Source organism: Carassius auratus, chromosome 16, assembly GCF_003368295.1.
Source record: "Carassius auratus strain Wakin chromosome 16, ASM336829v1, whole genome shotgun sequence".
In the NCBI taxonomy this organism is placed as follows: domain Eukaryota; kingdom Metazoa; phylum Chordata; class Actinopteri; order Cypriniformes; family Cyprinidae; genus Carassius; species Carassius auratus.
In genome coordinates, this window is record NC_039258.1 from 20,117,440 (window position 1) to 20,137,010 (window position 19,571).

Consider the following 19,571-nt stretch of genomic DNA (forward strand, 5'->3'; position numbering starts at 1 on the left):
TGTCCGATGTACCCCAATTACATGTGAAAATTACAGACTTGGCAACCCTGGCTGGCATTACCCTCTTTATGTTTTATGCACAGTTCTGTAGGCATATAGATATGCTCTGGGTGTTGGAGAAAATATAAAAGATACACAAATGAAAACGTGTGATAGAGATAAAATAAACTGTAACTACATTTTTGCTTATGATTTCTCGTCAAAACACCCTTTGCTCACATACAATTGGTTATATGACTGTAAAAGCCATGTCCCACCTTCAAATAAAAAAGTAGCCAATATATTGTATATTTGAAAAATTTTCTAATTAGTTTAGTAGTCAAGGTGCAAGTGATGACTGGTCCAATCAGCCTGTACTATAATAGCTATTACAGTTAATGACATAACTGTGTCCTATTTATCATCTAAGATGTGAAGAGCTTATTCTGCTAATGGTTAAGAAATTCAAGCAAACCATCGTTAAAAGCACAACAGAAATATTTGTTATTTTATTTTTTTACTTTATATAGACCATGTGTCTAGCCTTCCCGCCAAACAGGTTGAGATTTCTCTTAGTAAAATCGTAAAAGTAAAATAGTCACCTGCACTTGTTGCCAAATCCTTCGTATTCATTTACACATAATTTCACAGAATCAAACACTCCAGAGAAACAAACTTTATTGCCTACCTCACAGGTAATCGGGAGGTTGTGTAAATGTTAACCTCGAAAGGTGGTTTATTTATGCTAAGACAATCTCACAGGACAAAACACACAACTCATGAAACATCACGGCTTTTGGAGCAATTTACAGTATTGCCTTAATGTTGATCTGTGCATGCAGCCTAAACAAAACTCGCCTCAAATACACATTCCCGTGAGAACTCGGACAGTTCTTCAGACTTTAAAAGTGCACATCATTTTAAGAATGATGATGAATGTGACATGTCCGTTGGGCTTTGTACTCTTCACAGTCCCAACTTTTATTGCAAACACCGAATACACACATTTCCATATCAAAAATACTACAAACAATAATCTTAGCAATATGCAAATGATGTATTTTTCTTTGATATTCATTTACACCGAGATCCCAGGTGTATGCGTTTATTAAAGTAGTTCATTATGATAAGAGAACACAACTTAAAAAAAAAGTCAAAGGAAGAAGGATGTATGGCTTGTGAGCATGCGAGGCTGGCTTCAGTGCTGGAGCTATCCAGGTGACTCTGAACATCCTCGAATTTGAGTCTTTCCTGTGGGCTGGTGGCTGTGTGGTGTCTATTATAAGATCTTCTGCAGGATGGAATTAGGCACTTCAAGTGTTTCATCCTTCACCAGAACTATATCATAACAGTCCATGTACTTTTCTAACCGTTCCTCAACCTGTCAAATACAACGAAACCTGATCAGTGAAATCAACTTAACAACATTCCCATTTGGAGCAATGAGAAAAGAAATCAGGTACCTTATCATTAAGAAAGCCGATTTTGAGGATGTTCTCTACGTTGGGCACACCGTCTGCCATGGTGAGATCACCGAGAGAGTCTCCGAGCAGAATGATGTTGCCATTGTCCTTCAGTTGTTTGAAATACTCGGTGTTCCTCAGGGCACCGTCGTGCTTGTTGTAAACATGGATCAGCTCTCCTTTAAAGCCTTTCAGAACCCCCTGCAAGACAAAAACAGAAGATCCGGATCATCACTGCGCTCAGTGTTTGAGAGTAACAGAAACCGGTGATATTTAGAAAAGCTTTGAGACTCACATTATCATCAAAGTCCATGAAGTTGGACACAACTTTGACGTTGGTGTGGTAGACGCCAGCTTGTCTGATAATTTCCTCCAGCACGTCTCCCAGACCGGCGGAAAAAATGAACATAGGAACGTTGTGCTGGTGCAGCCGGTCGAAGAACTGCTCGTACCCTTCCCTGTCATATGTGACCAAACACATGCTAAAGATCAGATCCGGCAACATCTTTGAGGGATGAATTGTGCTTTCGGTGTAGTAAAAGGATAGCTGCTGCGATTCGAATACAAGTTGAATTGGTATTCAGAGTGAAAGTTATGAAAACCTCTTGATGCGAGTGGAAATGTTTGTACCTTAGACAGACATCCGACTCTCTCACCACCTCTGGAAGTTTGTCCTTCTGCAATCTCTGTTCTACCAAATACGTGTGAGACTTAAAATACCTGAGGAAAAAAAGACCACATTTATAATAAAGCAGTGTGAAAGATCATTTCATGTGTGTGTGTTTGCTTGTGTGGTCACTCACCACTCCACCATAAATGGATATTTCTCCTCCATGGTCAGATGAGGGTCTATCTCTATCGGATAATACGTCTCCTTCAGTTGAAGCAGCTGCAAAAATAACATTTTAGCATGTAAATCATTCAACTGTATGCACTCACGTTTTATTAAAAAAAAATGTTTTATACCTTCTTCCTACATTCTTCTGTCACTAGCTTGCAGTTGTCAATAATATCTGTAAAAGACAAGTGTACAGATCACAGGATATCAAAGATATATTAATTTGAGTGATTTTAAAAATGTATCAGTCATCAAAATGTTGTCCAGAAAGAACAGGTAATAGCAAAATTTGACATCCATAAATTGTAAAAAATTTTAAACAAAATACTCTCTTTTTATCAAACAGTATTTGTAACCCCTTGTAAGAGTTTTCTATGTTGTTTTACTTTTAAGACATGTTTTTTTACATGCATAGTAGCCCTCTTAGAATATTTTGTTCAGTGACTTGAATGTAGTGCTCTTTGTTTTGCAAAATAAAAAGATGATAAAAGGGGAAATTTTTTACTCACTATGACATGTTGGGCAACGTTTTCCATTGACGGCAAACTTGCTTAACGTCATATCAAAATCTGTGATGATCTGAAGAACAGAAGGAGAGTCAGCAGATCCAAGGTGGACAGCATGGGTCATTAGACCTAGTCACAATCTAATATACCAGCATTATAAAGCAACAGTGATGCCTGCTTTATTAAAGACTGCTAATGACCATGTTGACACTACAAGTGTGTTTTTACACTAGTAATGTGACAGCAGTTGTATGATAGACAGATGGGCTAATAGAGCACAGGGAGGTGACATGTTTGTACCTGCAGTTTGGACGCTCCACCTTTAATGAGGCTGCAGATAACCTGCTCCACCCTCTCAGGGTCTCTGATGTGAACTGTGCTCTTCTCAAATTCTGGCATCTGCAGAAACACAAACACAGAAAGAACCAATCAGATCAAGTGGTTTATTGGCATTCTTAATTTCCCCTCCCCTCTCCTAAATGCTGTGCTGATGTCACCGCAGAGAGGGAGGAGCCAGACGACGGCAGAGTCAGACGCCGAAGTCTCTCACTAGTAAAGGAGAAAAAGACCTAGCTCTAGTCTTATGGAAGAAATCCACTGAGATGGAAGAAAATGACTGTGATAGATCACAGGTAAACTTTAAAACAACTTACATCTTTGAGTTACAGTTTTGTAATAACCAAATTATTACAGAATTAGGACTAAAATAATTATTTAAATGTTCTGTAATACAATCTAATGTTTCAAAACCAATTTCTGTATTAGAATTAATGCGCTCATGCTTATGACTGGAGTATAAATATATCTTAGAGACTGTATACTGGTTTAACATAGGTTTGCAACTGTAATTCTGACACTGCTGATATGTGATTTGTCTGTGTGAAGGCTGAGTCCCTCCTCATCCCTATTCCAAAAATACAGGGGACAAGACAACACACCCTGAGTACACTGGATGTGCGTCAGATCTACCCCACCCTCTGTGGTAATCAGATCCCTCATATTTACAGGGGTTGTACAGTTTTTTACAATTGACCAAACTCTCCCAGAGAGATGATAAACAACCCATTCACGAAGTACTACAACAAACACTTATAGTCAACCACAATGGCCACTGCATGAGCTACGTTTGAGTAAAACATGCCAGTTTTGCAGCTCAGTTTGTTCTGATCCACATGACAAGCATGCAAGAAGATCCACACATCAAATAAATGCACATAGTGAAGTCAGACTTTTATCACATAATGCTGAGCTCATAAACATTTACCACATGATACATATGTATAAATAGCATGTAAGCATACCTTTTCCTCTTTCAAGCGTTGTGTCAAACAGAGAAGAAAATGTTTCTTGTCTGACTCACATTTATAGAGCCCTGGCATAGGGGGGCGTTGCCACAAAATTGATAACACCCCATAATCTAAACCCCCACATGACACAAACAGCCATTTTAAGTACACACACAAACTAACAAACAACATATCCAAAAAATGTGGTAATGACAGATAAGGCACAGGGGCAGTTTGGAGTGTTTTTTAACACTGAACATTAACCTTAAAAAAGGAAGTCAAACAGTATATACATAAACTAGATTATGCTGACCGAAGGACTAAGGTTATCTCTGAGTGTTTGTATGTGTGGCTCGATGAGGTCAGGGTTTGACAGCTCTACTCTGCATTGAGGTATTTCACAATGTCAAACATTATAAGCAGAACTTTAAAGAAGCTTCACAGTGAAAGTCTGCACCCCTGGATTGATTATAGTTCATGTATTTGAGAGTACTGAATACGTTCTGTACCAGCTGTAACAGAGTCATGCTGTTACATGCCCAGTGTGTTTCTGACACAACACATTCCAGTGATGGGGAATGTCTTTAATCATCACACACTGATTGTTTCACTGTATGTATGCTCTCTGTGTGCATTGTACTTGTGTCCCCACTCTATCAAAGGTCAAAACTGGAATAAGGTAACTGAATCAATCATTTGGCACTTATTAAACACACAGCAGTGATTAAGTCAAAGAACAGTGAGTGATTTTCTCTTTGTCTTTTGTTGCTTGATAAACATTAATGACACGGACGCAAGCATACGCTTTTGTTAATGCATGGATTTAATATACGGAGTCCTACACACATCCAATTTTCACTGTTTGCATTAATCTGAAAGTCTATAAAAGCTAAATTACACAGAATGTAGTTTATCTGATAAAGATAGAAGATTAGTTACCACTTTTATAAAAATTCCTGTTCATCAGAGTACTGTACCATAGATATTTATGGCTCTTACCACAGGCTGGACTCTGCTGTTGCGTTTTCAATGAAAATTCATTGATTTGTCAGTGATGAGAAGTGCTGACCGTTCCAAGGTGGACTTGTTGACATTCACTGAGCGGTTGAATGAGATAGCATCATAGATATCTATGGTCACAGCACTGTTTATGAGTCTTAAAACCAGAAATGAATGAGCATTTTTTTAATTTTGATTCCACTGTCCCAAAGTCAGTGTTGTTGTTGTTGTTTTTTAATGGCTGCAGCATGGTCTGTGGTTAAATATTTAAATTCTGTGTTCCTGTAGCTCAATTGGTAGAGCTTTGCTTTATCAAGTGCAAGGTTGGGGGTTCGATTCCCCGGGAACATCAATAAAAATTGATAGCCTGAATGCTCTGTAAATCGCTTTGGATTAAAGCGTCTGCTCAATGCATACATTTAGTTTTTACATTTTAAATACATCTTATAAATTAAATACATCTGTAAAACCCCACGTTTAATGTTTTAAGCATTGACTGTACGTGTCTTGAAAAAGGCTGATGGTTAAATAATACTATTAGAGCTTACTTTCTACAATGATCTCAAAACCAATGGAAAAATCCTATTGACTTCTTTTGCTGAGAAAACCAGGGAGATGCTGACCTAGGCTGATGACACAGGGCAACTTTGAGCAATGTTAAATGGTAAACCAGGTAAAACACAAGGCCCACGACCGATCTAAAGTATTTAGATAGAAAACTGTTACCCATTCTCAATGGGAAACTGCCCAAGCAACACTGATCAAAAAGGGTGTCCCGTGTTCACCAGCCCTAAAAATCATCCCTGCGACATTCTATAGAGCAGGGTCTATATTCTTTAGTGCAACATTTGAGTTCAGAAAGAAAATGTTTTCCATTTTCTCCATAACGCTATTGATTTTGAACAATAAGTTAACCGTCCAAAACAGGCCTACTGTGAGCTACTTGGTTGTTAATGGTATATGCTTTTGATTAAAACCATTTAAGTGAAGTGAAGTGACGTGACATACAGCCAAGTATGGTGACCCACACTCAGAATTCAAGCTCTGCATTTAACCCATCCAAAGTGCACACACACACAGTGAACACACACACACACACACACACACACACACAGTGAACAAACACACCTCGAACACACACCTGGAGCAGTGGGCAGCCATTTATGCTGCGGCGCCCGGGGAATTATTACAACTTATCTTTTTAATCACTTTCAAAAGTGAAATGCCTAGTGATAAAGTAGCATGATTGATTCTGCGGATAAATCTCCACCAATCTGAAAACCAAAACAAAGCAAATCATGACCAAAATTTTTTTTTTTTTATAAAATAAAAAAAACGCCTCACTAAGTTCTGAAACTAATCTAATGTTTACGTAAAAAAGTAAATTACTTTTCTATAAACAATAAACTTTGATTCTTTGAATCAACAATTGTTTATCCATCAATAAATTTTATTTAAATGTTATCATTTTGCATTCTGGGATCCCCTCATAGAAACCTTAAAAATTACACAGTGCACCTTTAAAGGTGCTGTAGGGAACTTTTGTAAAAAAATATTTTTTACATATTTGTTAAACCTGTCATTATGTCCTGACAGTAGAATATGAGACAGATAATATGTGAAAAAAAATCAAGCTCCTCTGGCTCCTCCCAGTGCTCCTATTGCCATTTGCAGAAACTCCATCGCTCCTGGTAAAAAATAACCAATCAGAGCTGCGGTCCTTAACTTTGTTTGTATTCAAAATGTAGAAAAATTTACACCATGAATCCATTTTCCAAACCGTGTTTTTGGCTTGTCCTGGATCACTAGGGTGCACCTATAATAAGTGTTTATATTCGGACTATTTTAGATTGCTTCGGGGGTACCGCGGCGGAGTAACCCAGTACCTTTGTGATTCTTCATAGACATAAACAGAGAGAAGTAGTTCCGGCTACGATGTTCTTCCGCAAGACGCAAGCAGTTCTGTTTATTAACCGCTAGAGCGTCAAAAGTTCCCTCCTGCAGCTTTAAGGTACACCGTCTTTTTGTTCAAAGTGTTTAATGTTGCATTTTACCTCATAGCTGGTCTGATTGGTTTGATTCATTATCTCTTCAGAAAAACAATATTTCTGGTCCCAGAGCCGCTGAAAACATGACTGAGAGGAGAGCGCTGTTGCACCAACGGTTACCATGACAACCAACTCCCTTCTAGCAAGATACATTTAAAGCAATACATTTACAAAATAGTGTAGTAACTACTGTACGCTTACCATACTAAAGGAACCTGTATATATATATATATATATATATATATATATATATATATATATATATATATATATATATATATATATAGTTTAAAGAATGGCATTAAACCTGTACTGAATAACATTGCTTTCTAATGTCATTCGATAACAGCCAAGTAATAATAATAATAAAAAAAATGTCTTAAATGCCAATACAAATATTTTAGATATAGAGAACACTTGAGATGACTGAAAGTGGCATTATACAATACGTGAAGATGATATTGTATTTACTGTCTGAACATGATATTGTGCTTATTCTGAATAAAAGGGCTCGAGAGCACTGAATGACCTCTAACGTTACATCCCATAGGCCTACACGTTGACAGTGACGTAACAGTAATGTCGCGCGCCGGGGCCTTATTCAGCGCGAGCACTTTCGTTTTATTAATCGAAGACAGCTGTCAACTTCTGGAGCTTGACCGTCAGGAACGTTCATATTGTATGCGCTATACGCTCGCGGAGTGGACGGGGTGTGAAAGCCATTACAGATATAGGAAATGTGTGCGCTCACCATCTCTATTATCTTGGTTTTCTTTCCCGCTCTCTGTTTCTTGGTGAAGATGTACTGCGCGAACACGACTCCGCCGAACAGAGCGCACACAGTAACGCTCGCCATCGCGCCCACTTTAACCACAGCGTTTCTGTCCATGTCCGCTCTCCGGTTAAAAACCAAAAACAAACCTTGTCGCGCTGAGACTACGTTAACGGGGTGTGTCTGAACGGTACATAACCACCCTACGCCCTATCTTATATATGTCTGCGCTATGTAGTATGTATCATGTCCACTGTAAGAACTGTCTGCATAGATAGAGTTCCCGGATGATGCACTACACTTGTGTGAAGTATGCAACCATGGAAGACTTCATAGCAGTCTATATACCACAATGCAATGCGCTCGAAGGACACCATTGCCTGCAGAGGGAGCTCTTTCTTTTTTTCTGTTTCTCTGGAAATCTTTTACTGCATGCTTATTATCCTAGAAATATTAGTACCTGATATACTAAACTCACCCCATTCGATATGAAACGATTAAATGAAAATAATATTAGTTTAGCCTCCTAATTCTGGGACATGGAGCTGTTGTAAATCTACAAGCAGAACAAAATTGTTTTTTGGATTAATATTCATGTAATAAAATGTTATCCAAAAAAAAAAAAAAAAACATTCGGCCTACAAACAGTTCGTCCAGTTAATAGTGAATAGTGTTCCTTAATCTAAACTAAAAGCTTTTCTATTTTACGTTTAAACTCTAATAAATAAGTCATAATTTATTTAATTACATAAGTAGGCTATATCATTTTCAACGCCTATTTAATAAAGATAATATAATCAGCTAAATATGAAGTATTACCACTGATCAGTGAGTATTACACATTTTACAGAGATTCGCGTTACACTTTATTTTAAGGTTCCCGTGTTACAGTGTAATTAAATATTTAAGTAGGCTACTGATTAATATTCATTAACTACTTTTATTTACGGTTAGGGTTAAGATTAGGTTTTGATTTAGGGTTATTGGCATGTAATGCATAATAAATTGATAATATAATAGTAAAAGTACATGTAACATGCGTAACAAGGACACTTTAAAATTACCCAGATGTGTTTATATCTCAGATATCTGTATTTTGTCGCAGGTGTAATACACTCATTTTACAGCAGGTGTCGCGGTATACTCTGAACAATCAACTATTTTCCAAAAGCAATATTTTCATTCGCTTCTAGGCTTTACAATCTATTTCACAGTTGAGTAAGGACAAAACAATGGATTTATTATTTAGTTCGTTGATCTAAGACCACAGTGCAAGCCAGATCATCTTACGATTTCGTAGGAAAACAAACAAAGCTTCGAAGGTCGTTTTCAAACCTTCGTTTGTGTGCCACTACCATCCCGGAAGAGGGAGGAGATTACAAACACACAATTTAAGCGTCAGTTTATCCGGGTTTGGGCCACCTCCGAGAAAAAAATCGCTCTTTTACAATGAATTTCCAGGGATACGGTGCACCGGCTGCGGGCGGGGTAAGAATGTTCAGTTTTCTGTGTATTATATGAATTCAGTCGCTGTACATTAACATTTTAACAGTACGATTGGTAAAGCCTGATGTTAAACAATCTTGCGCTTAGTCAAGCATAGCCTCGCCATGAGCTTGTTCAATAGTTTCAAGTCTGGATGTCCTGTACAGAGCACATGCAGGGCTTTTCAGAGATAACTTAATTAATGTTTGGATGTTTACCATGAACCACTCCCTCTCCTTGGTCTTCAGAAATGTTTCATATTAATTTAGTGACACTCTTATGGGAAAAATATAATATATATTTTTTTAATTATCATTTAAATCTGACAAATTTGTTTGTCATATATCAACATCTCAATACAATGTTATGGGGTTTCAAATCGAAATATGACAGGAAGTTGATTTAAGGCATGTCCTCATATGAGCACACCAGGACTAAAAGCATGTTTATTACGCAATTTGGGAGACACAACAAATGAATAGGGAAATAAACTATTACAATATTCCTATGAGATATTAGATAATATTTTGAAAATCCTGTAAATTATTACTCCCTTTATTACACTTCTTTTTTCATTGCATGTTACCCCAAAAACACATTGACATGCAAATTAGATTTAGTTTATAGATACACAGAGATGTATAAAGTACTAGAGACCCATACTTGAGTAAAAGTACAAGTGCTCTATCAAAAAAGTGACTTGAGTAGAAGTTGAAGTGCTCTTTAAGCACCACACTTAAGTAGAAGTACTAAAGTATTCAACATTTTTTGTACTTAAGTATTGCAAGTAGTCTATTTTAAAATTTACTACTCAAGTACTGAAAGTAAAAGTAGAAGTATTGTGTTATGTAGCTATTAAAGAAAGTAGTCAAAAGTTTGAACATATTGTTTTTACTATTTCAAATGATTAACCTAAAGGACAATCACAATTCATTTGACTGTAACTTCTTGTAAACAAAAAAGGTTACTAGAGTTAGTTAGCCCAATATGCAAAATTATGTCATTAATAACTTACCCTCATGTTGTTTCAAACCCGTAAGACATCAGAGGGTCATTTAGAATTTTTTGAAGCATCGAAAATAGATTTTGGTCCAAAAATAGCAAAAACTAGACTTTATTCAGCATGGTCTTCTCTTCCATGTCTGTTGTAAGACAGTTAAAAACAAAGCAGTTTGTGATATCCGGTTCGCGAACGAATCATTCGATGTAACCGGATCTTTTTGAAACAGTTCACCAAATCGAACTGAATCGTTTTAAACGGTTCGCATCTCCAATACGCAATCCACAGATGAATTAAGCTGTTAACTTGTTTAATGTGTCTGACACTCCCACTGAGTTAAAACTAAATAAATATCCAATATCCCGGAGTAATTCATTGACTCAAACAGTACACTGACTGAACTGCTGTGAAGAAAGAACTGAAGATGAACACCGAGCCGAGCCAGATAATGACTCGTTCACGAGTCAAGAACCGTTTCTGTCAGACGGGTCCGATTGGTGAAACGAGGAGCTGATGATACTGCGCATGTGTGATTCTGTGTTAATTTTATGAGCCCAGGTGCAGTCAACGCCAATGACGCCATTGCGTAGAGCGCAAAAGAATCGGTGAACTGTTTTCTTCAACTGGTTTATTAAATCGAACTGTCAGAAAGAACTAACGTTACTGGTCATCCGAGAACCGATGCAACCGGTTCTTGACTTGTGAACGAGTCATTATCTGGCTCGGCTCGGTGTTCATCTTTCTCTTCACAGCAGTTCAGTCAGCACGCGCAGTGTCGCTTGATTCGCTCAATGATGTGCCAGCTTCATCAAACCTGCCATCTACAGTTCTGGCAGTGGTTTGTAATGGAATGATTCGTAACATTTTTATAATTGTAACGAGTAACGATGCAGCACATAAAAAAATATCGGAGTAAAAGTATTAAACTCAGCGAAAATATGTACTGAAGTAAAAGTGGAAGTAGGAGAAAAAAATAATACTCTAGTAAAGTACAGATACCGCCTTTTAGTACTTAAGTACAGTAGTGAAGTAGTTCTACTTCGTTACTATACATCTCTGTAGATACATCATACATAATGAGAATTATGGCCATCTTACACACAATTTGCATAAAGAAAAATGGTATATCAAATCATTCTGTTATAACATAGTTGAGAATTGTTTTTATATGCTCTACCAAGGACGTAACATATGAATGAAATATCTTTCTTTTTTGATATTCTCTAAACAATGTAATGACAAGAAACAAATACTATAATTTTTTCCCCTCAAATGTTTTGTGGGGTCTCAAGAGGTTAAATTAATATGTCATATATTTGTTGCTGTTTTGCCTACCTCTGGTTTCCAAAACACACCTGGTTTTATTCAGCAGATTATTACAATGACCCTTGACCAGAACTGGGTGTGTCATATTGACACTGGGTGTGTCTGTGTTTTTTTTTCCATACAAGTTCTGACCCACAGCATTGGAAATTTTATATGTTTATCTTATCTGAGGCACTCAGTCCATTTCCTGGAGTTCTCTCTTAAATGCAGTTCTCCTCTGGCCAGACGAAACCAGCAGTTAAATTCCAAGGTTCAGAAGAATCATCTGTTTCCTGTGGTCTTGTCCTGGTGGCCGTCTGAGACAAGGTCTTTACAGGGGATCTGTATCTGGGACTCTAGTTGTCCTGGTCTCCGCTGTCTTTCAGGGATGTAGAGGTCCTTTCTAGGTGCTGATCCACCATCTGGTTTGGATACGTACTGTATCTGGTGGCTACAGTGACCTTTTCCAGGATCAACTTCCTGTCAATAACACACACACTCTGTTAACACACACCCAGAGCAGTGGGCAGCCATTTATGCTGCAGCGCCCGGGGAGCAGTGCTCAAGGGCACCTAAAGAGACCTTGCTCAAGGGCACCTAAGTCGTGGTATTGAAGGTGGAGAGAGAACTATACATGCACTCCTCCCACCCACAATTCCTAATGTTGATCCAGGATCATCAAAAGATGTTGATCCAGGAACATGTCTAACTTGGCAAAATCACATAGGGAGCCAATGCAGTGTTGACAGAACCGGGTTAATATGTTCATACTTCCTGGTTCTAGTAAGAATTCTTGCTGCTGCATTTTGGACTAGCTGTAGTTTGTTTACCAAGCGTGCAGAACAACCACTCAACAAAACATTACAATAATCTAACCTGGAGGTCATGAACGCAATAATTAACATCTCTGCATTTGACATTGAGAGCATATGTTGTAATTTAGATATGTTTTTGAGATGGAAAATGCTGGAAATGTGGCTGTCTAAGGAAAGATTGCTATCAAAGAGCATACCTAGGTTCCTAACTGATGACAAAGAATTGAAAGAGCAGCCATTAAGTCGTACACAGCATTCTAGGTTATGAGATGCAGAGTTTTTTGGCCCTATAATTAACACCTCTGTTTTTTCAGAATTTAGCAGTAAGAAATTACTCATCATCCAGGTTTTTATATCAACTGCATTCCATAAATTTTTCTAATCTGTATGTTTCTCTGGACCTTAAAGAAATCTAGAGCTGAGTATCACCGGCATAACAATAAAAGCTAACACCATGTTTCCTGATGATATCTCCCAAGGGTAACATGTAAACCGTGAAAAGTAATGGCCCTAGTACTGAGCCTTGAGGTACTCCATACTGTACTTGTTCTCGATATGATACCTCTTCATTCACTGCAATGAATTGATGGCAGTCAGATAAGTTCAATTTGAACCATGCTAATGCACTTCCATTAATGCCAACAGAGTTTTCTAGTCTAATCAAGAAAATGTCATAGTGTCATTTTTAACTATATATATATATATATATATATATATATATATACACACACAGACGTAGACAAATACTAAGTCTATTGTGATGTACTGTTTATTTTACATTATTATTTGCATGATGCAAACTCAGAGCTTGTCTTCAGTCTTAAAGGGATTGTTCACCCAATCATGAAAAATTTGTCATTTACTCACCCTCGAGATGTTCCAAATGTTTCTTTCATCTTTCAACACAAAAGAAGATATTTAAAAAAATGTTGGTAACCAAACCGTTGCTGGTACTTGACTTCCATATTTTCTATACTTTAGGTTCATTGGGTTTCTGCCATGTTCAGGGTTATTTAAACACTACCATGAGAAGAAAAAAAAAGTTAAATAAAAATTCCCTATATAAATGTGGTGACAGTGAACAGTGATTCAAGTATTACAGAATGGCATATTAATATTTAAAAAGTGATATAATGTTAAAATGCAGTTTGTAAAAGAGTCAACCAGCTCATTTAATCTTAAGTGACCATACGCAACAGCAGAGTCTCAAATATATAGGATGCACAGTGCAGAGGATCAAACACACAAAGACAAAATGCCATCAGGGTAACACACATGACATTACACCATTGCAATAAATATTTATTACAGAAAATGTAACACAGAACACCCAACAGTAAACTCATAAAAAATGAATACCATATATAAAAATCATATGTAATTCTTTACATATAGAGATTTCTGGGAATGACCTTTTACTGTTTAACTTTTTGTAATACAATTATACAGTAAATCAATAATACTGCTAAATAAATTGCTGTAACTTGCTAAAAACCAAGTATTTGACAGCATTTTACAGTAAAACTATATATAATTTGATGTTAAACCATTTACAGATTTTCACTGAGGTAAGGTAACTTAGTCAAACAATTAACAGGTTTTTACTGTACCAGTTTTGCAGTTTGTGTGTGTGTGTGTGTGTGTGTGTGTATACATAATACAAATGGTATACAAATTTAAATTTTTAGCAGAAATATGCATTTAAAATTAAGAAATGTGCCTCTCCTTATTCCCAACATTTATAATGGCACTTAAATCATCTCCTTCCCTCTTCTTCTGTAGTATCCAGGTGGATTCCCTGGACAGCAGCAGGACCCTCTGTATGGATACTTCGCTGCCATCGCTGGTCAAGTAAGAGGGTGTTTCATTTGTTCTTCAAATGTTATTGCATAGAAGTTCTGCTGAGTGTCCATAGATTAGCCTATATACATCAGTCTTTCTCATACAAAGTTTAAATTAATTACATGCTACTTCTTGTTTCATTCTGCTGAATGAATGCATTTGTTTCTAATATGAATATAATAGAGTTATTGATAAATATAGGTATTTGTTTTGTCTAGGATGGCCAGGTATCTGCAGAGGAACTTCAGGCTTGTTTGACTCAGGCCAACTTCTCTGGTGGCTACAGACGTAAGATTGATTGTCTTAATTTACTAGAGATAATTGTAAGCTGAACGTATTTGCAGATTTATAACTTTGCAGGTTTGTAACAATCATTCTTTGTCTTGCAGCTTTCAACATTGAGACATGTAGACTGATGATCAGCATGCTTGATGTATCCTTCTCACTCACACTGAACACATTTCAGACACACCGAATCATTTCAGGCCTATTATGATTTTCAACACTGAATCTATTCAACTTTACTACTATGCCAACCCTGGTTCTTGAACTGTTTTTCCCTAACTTAGCCTTTCATCAGAGAGATATGTCTTGCTCAATGGGTTTCAATGAGTTTAAGGAGCTGTGGGCAGTGCTCAGTGGCTGGAAGCAGCACTTCATGAGCATCGACAGGGACAGGAGTGGCACAGTTGACCCACAGGAAATGAGCCAAGCTGTTTCCTCTATGGGTAAAACTTCTTATGAGATGTTATATGCAATTTCTTATGAGATGTGTATTTGGGGACCAATTTACACCATTAACTAACTATTAACTGCTACTTTTGCAGAAATAAACTCCCATTGCTGCATATTAATAGTTAGTAAGGTAGTTGTTAAATTTAGGTATTGGGCAGGATTAAGGGAACTAAAATATGGTCATGTGGAATAAGACATTAATATGTGCTCCAAACAGCCAATATGCTAATAATTTGCATGCTAACAAGCAACTAGTAATAGTGAGAATTTGTCCCTAGAGTAAAGTGTTACCAATAATTTGACTTCAATCCATATTATTTGAGATGAACAGAAAGCATTTGAAAAGCAGCGACAATGCAGTCAAAGTCATGCTCTAAATAAACATATAGAAAATCTATGGTAACGGTATTTTCCTAAAGACTTTAGTTAATGTGTGTTAAGGTTAGGATGTCTGAATACATCAGCCCAATTTTTTATTCATCTGCTAGTTCAGAGTTCTTCCTTTAGCAGGGATGTGGATAAATGAATAAAAAGACAGAATGGAATATCTGTAGGGATTTTTATATGTGCTTTCGACAACAAAAAAGAAAAAACTGAATGGATGCAATTTGATTTCCATCTGGCTAATTGGTGACAAGCGGTTTTAAATGGAAAGTGAATGTTTTTGAAGGTCATGGTGTGTCATGTTCGCAGGGTACAGGCTGAGTCCCCAGGCCATGAACTGCATAATTAAGCGTTACAGCTCTAATGGGAAGATCTCATTTGATGATTATGTTGCTTGCTGTGTCAAACTGAGGAGCTTGACTGGTAAGTATGAAAAATCGTAATGATTTCTTGTCTCCTTAAACTCTGATTGTAAATGGAGCTTTCTATTTAGTGAACTATTAGGTTGAATTATGCCTTTTCCACATACTGTGTGAGTTTTGTGTTTAACAGAGTGAATGGAAGTATTTACTCTGAATATTTTCATAAAAAGAAAAAAAAATTCTTTAGAAGGAAGTAATTGATTACTACAAACTGTCTCATGATCAGATCTGTTCAGAAAGAGGGACCAGGCTCAACAGGGAATGGCGACATTTCAATATGATGATGTAAGTCCTCAAAACATTACAGAACATAATATAATGAAGAAAATCTGTTACTTAGGGCAAGATAATGCAATTTTATTATTTTATTTTTTCAAAATAATTTCAGTACAATGAAATCTGTAAATCAACATGCGATAGTAAAAAAAAAAAAACTAAATAGTTAAATAATCATCTGAATCATTGGACAATTATTTTAAACCTTATAAAAAATTTATTACTTTTGATTATCTGCCATTGAGTAATGTAGTTGTGTAAAATTAGGTCTTACTGGTGTAGATTAATTTCTTTTTTGCTTCTCTTTTCACAGTTCATCCAGTGCACCATGAGCATCTGAGAGAAGCCTCTGGGTTCATGCAAAGATCCACAAATAGAAAAATGTATACTTTAGTTTTCATTTTTATAACTTTTATAAAAATTGACTTACATGGAAATGCCTTTCTGTCATACTTTGACAATGTTGTAGTACTTATGCAATATAAAACATACATTTAAACAATATTGTTTAATATAGCGCATATTTCAACACTATTGCATTATTCATAAGACTAAGTACGCAATGCCTCCATACCAATAAAATTTATAGACTAACCACTCAAAATGTAACATATATTCTATATCTAGTTGTTTTATCAAACCAGCTATACAGAAATACTTGATTTTTTTTATTTTTATAATAATGCCTTACAGTCACAGAGTGGTAGTATATTATAGTAAAGCATCATAACCAGCATCTCACCTCTGGAGTCTTGTCAGCATATATATATATATATATATATATATATATATATATATATATATATATATATATATATATATATATATATATATATATATCCAATTAATTTGTCTTAATTTGACATGGTCAGTAATGAATACTTTGTCAATGTGAGGCGTGTTAAACTTAAGATCCACGTGTAAGTGCTGGAAGTAACTGGAAGTAAAAGGTTTTATTATATATCACCAAAGAATTCTTGACACTTGTGTCTGCTCTACTTTTTGACTCTGTGCAATGGCTGTTTGAAATGTTAGTGAGACCTGTTTGTGCATATTTTCATTTACACTCAATGAATTCGTTTTAAATAACACACCATTTAAGACATTCCCTGTTAGACTTAATAAATGATAACAGAACACTTATCTTCCAGTAGTTACATCTTGTGTTCTTTACACAGACTAAATGTGCACAGATATGAATGTGTGAGTTTTGCTCTGAGATATTTTTTTTTTCTTTTTTTTCTGTGTAGCATATTACAATTGGTTATGTGCATTTCTTATACTGAGTGCACTTTTAGAAAACTCTAAACTAAATGTTTAACAACAATATTTAATGTATCTGCATTACTGTAAGGGTAGGGTTAGGGTAGGGTAGTTGTAGACCAGATTTGGGTATTGGTCAGACCAGTCCAAATCCGATATAGCCTAGTGCTTATACTATTCTGTATATACTATTATACTATTCACATGTTTAATACACTACGCATCCATATCTCTTCAATTTATGTTTTGAACTTCTCTATGTGGAGCGCTGTAACTCTGTGTTGCTTCAAATGCATTATTTTGCTCACTGGATAAACATAAACGCTAAATGTTGACTAATGTAGTATATATTTATGTATAGATACATTACATTCATGTATTTTACAACAGTACAAAGAGCATATGTGTAGGCCTACCCAGGGTTTAAATTGGGCCGGGCAATCTGGGGCTGAGCCCCGGCACAGACTTCAGGACACGACATTAACATTTCATTAACACAAGACAAGTAACCTGATTAAAACATCAATAACCAAAAATAACTAGGCATTCACCATAACGCATGTGTTATTCTGATTTTACTACAGTTAGAGTAAGTGGCGAATAGTGGATATAGCTAGGCCTATATAATGCATCTATTGACGGAATAAGGTTGCGCTGATGAGGCGCAACACAAAGAAACAGCAGCAGCAGGTAAAAATTCTAAATAATTTTTTTTTTTTATATTTAAAATACACTCCGGTAACATAAAACAACATTTTTTATTATGACTGTTTATTAGTTCAATAAACAGTTCAGTAACCATGTACAATAATATTAGGTCACTTACATTTTAGGCAGCTGCAGATCACAGCGCATTGCACTGCAACCAGAGGATTTATCGCTGATTGATTCCGTGTTTTGAACGAATCGGTTGAGTTAAAGTTTCATTAGTGCAGTGGTTCCCAAACCTGTCCTGGAGTACCCCTGCCCTGTACATTTGGTATGTCTCCCTATCACACCTGATTCAACTCATCAGCTCATTAGTGGAGACTGCAAGACCTGAAGTGGCTGTGTCAGATATAGGGAGACATACAAAATATGCAGTTCTGGGGGTACTTCATGGAGAAGTTTGTGAACCCCTGCATTAGCCCATGCTAACATCTGATGAATCAGCTGTTTGAACAAATTATTTGAATGAAAAACTCAAATATATATGTTTAAAACAATCTCATAGCATTATTTAATCCAGTTGTGTGCGTGTTTTTTTAATTTGATAGATAAAGATATAGCCTAGATAAAAACACACATTTTAATAATTGAGTTTATCAACCAAACACAACACCAACATTGTCATGATTAATCTAATGGCCATGCAGGACTTAATAAAACAATGCAATATTCCTGACACAGAAGAGACAGACAAATGATCAGACTGCCCCTTAGCTCAGGCAGAAGAAGATGATGATGACATAACCAATACCCAAAACAATTGTGTTTGGAGATCTCCCTTCACGAATTCAAGAAGGTCTCGAAGGAAGTAGAGGAAGAGCTTGAAAAAGAGGATTCAGAGACTACACACAATGAAGAAAATACATACTTTTGCCCTGGCATTCTTGATGTCCTTTCTGACACTTCCAGTGGCATTTTTCCACTTTGGAATGGTTTGCTGTTGGGGGATTTGAAAAGGTATGCAAATGACAAAGAAAATTACAGTTTTCCTGCAAAGCAAAACAAGGGACACAAACTGCCATGTTGAGCGATGGTTTGGAATTCTGTAACACTCAATTCCGAGAAAACAAAGGCGACTGAGGCCAGGGACATTTGTAAGACAAATGTATGGCTCTCTACAGGGGAGGCACAGAAAACATGTAATGGCTCATAACTTTTCTGAACGGTTGGACATCACTCAATCTTAGGAAGGCTGGACAAAAAAGAGATTGATCAAAGCCTCAAAGTGCCAAATCCAAATTTTACACTGCTCCATTCACTGTTACATTTCCAAAGAAAGCAAAGTCCATCAAGAAAGACAGCAAAGTTTTCAATAACTGCACCACTGACCTCACACAAGAAGTGTTGAATCCTTAAGTGTTTGGTCCAGCTACATAAAAGATCAAGATGGCGGCGCGATCACATCGCGAGGCTCAGCGTCTTACCAGATTTCGGAAATTAGTGTT

The 19,571-nt window shown here is 36.5% G+C and overlaps 2 protein-coding genes across 3 annotated transcripts; one reads left to right on the forward strand and one right to left on the reverse strand.

Moving 5' to 3' along the window:
• Positions 1–639: 639 nt before the first annotated feature.
• LOC113116497 (cytosolic 5'-nucleotidase 3) lies at positions 640–8,156 on the reverse strand. 2 transcript variants are annotated; one of them, XM_026284690.1, is made up of 9 exons: positions 7,871–8,156; positions 3,087–3,185; positions 2,790–2,859; positions 2,409–2,455; positions 2,246–2,331; positions 2,073–2,162; positions 1,738–1,900; positions 1,443–1,643; positions 640–1,360 (listed from the first exon to the last, which is right to left on the reverse strand). In XM_026284690.1, the coding sequence occupies exons 1-9, from the start codon at positions 8,006–8,008 to the stop codon at positions 1,259–1,261; spliced, it is 996 nt and encodes a 331-aa protein (XP_026140475.1). In that variant the 5' UTR covers positions 8,009–8,156; the 3' UTR covers positions 640–1,258. The 2 variants fall into 2 exon arrangements, with proteins under 2 accessions (XP_026140475.1, XP_026140474.1); XM_026284689.1 differs by lacking the exon at positions 7,871–8,156 and adding an exon at positions 4,088–4,215.
• Positions 8,157–9,053: 897 nt separating this feature from the next.
• sri (sorcin) lies at positions 9,054–16,753 on the forward strand. The gene is made up of 8 exons (XM_026284691.1): positions 9,054–9,379; positions 14,279–14,347; positions 14,557–14,626; positions 14,728–14,771; positions 14,919–15,066; positions 15,767–15,880; positions 16,106–16,164; positions 16,469–16,753. Exons 1-8 carry the CDS (start codon positions 9,341–9,343, stop codon positions 16,493–16,495), a joined length of 570 nt encoding a protein of 189 aa, XP_026140476.1. The 5' UTR covers positions 9,054–9,340; the 3' UTR covers positions 16,496–16,753.
• Positions 16,754–19,571: the final 2,818 nt, after the last annotated feature.

Excerpts from the sequence above, each read along its gene's own strand:
- LOC113116497 (XM_026284690.1), bottom strand. The coding sequence starts at position 8,008 with ATGGACAGAAACGCTGTGGTTAAAGTGGGCGCGATGGCGAGCGTTACT. Across the intron at positions 2,860-3,086 it reads GTGGAGCGTCCAAACTGCAG|ATCATCACAGATTTTGATAT; the intron begins GTACAAACATGT and ends TCTGTTCTTCAG. Across the intron at positions 2,456-2,789 it reads ACGTTGCCCAACATGTCATA|ATATTATTGACAACTGCAAG; the intron begins GTGAGTAAAAAA and ends TGTCTTTTACAG.
- sri (XM_026284691.1), top strand. The coding sequence starts at position 9,341 with ATGAATTTCCAGGGATACGGTGCACCGGCTGCGGGCGGG. Across the intron at positions 9,380-14,278 it reads GTGCACCGGCTGCGGGCGGG|TATCCAGGTGGATTCCCTGG; the intron begins GTAAGAATGTTC and ends CTTCTTCTGTAG. Across the intron at positions 16,165-16,468 it reads CGACATTTCAATATGATGAT|TTCATCCAGTGCACCATGAG; the intron begins GTAAGTCCTCAA and ends CTCTTTTCACAG.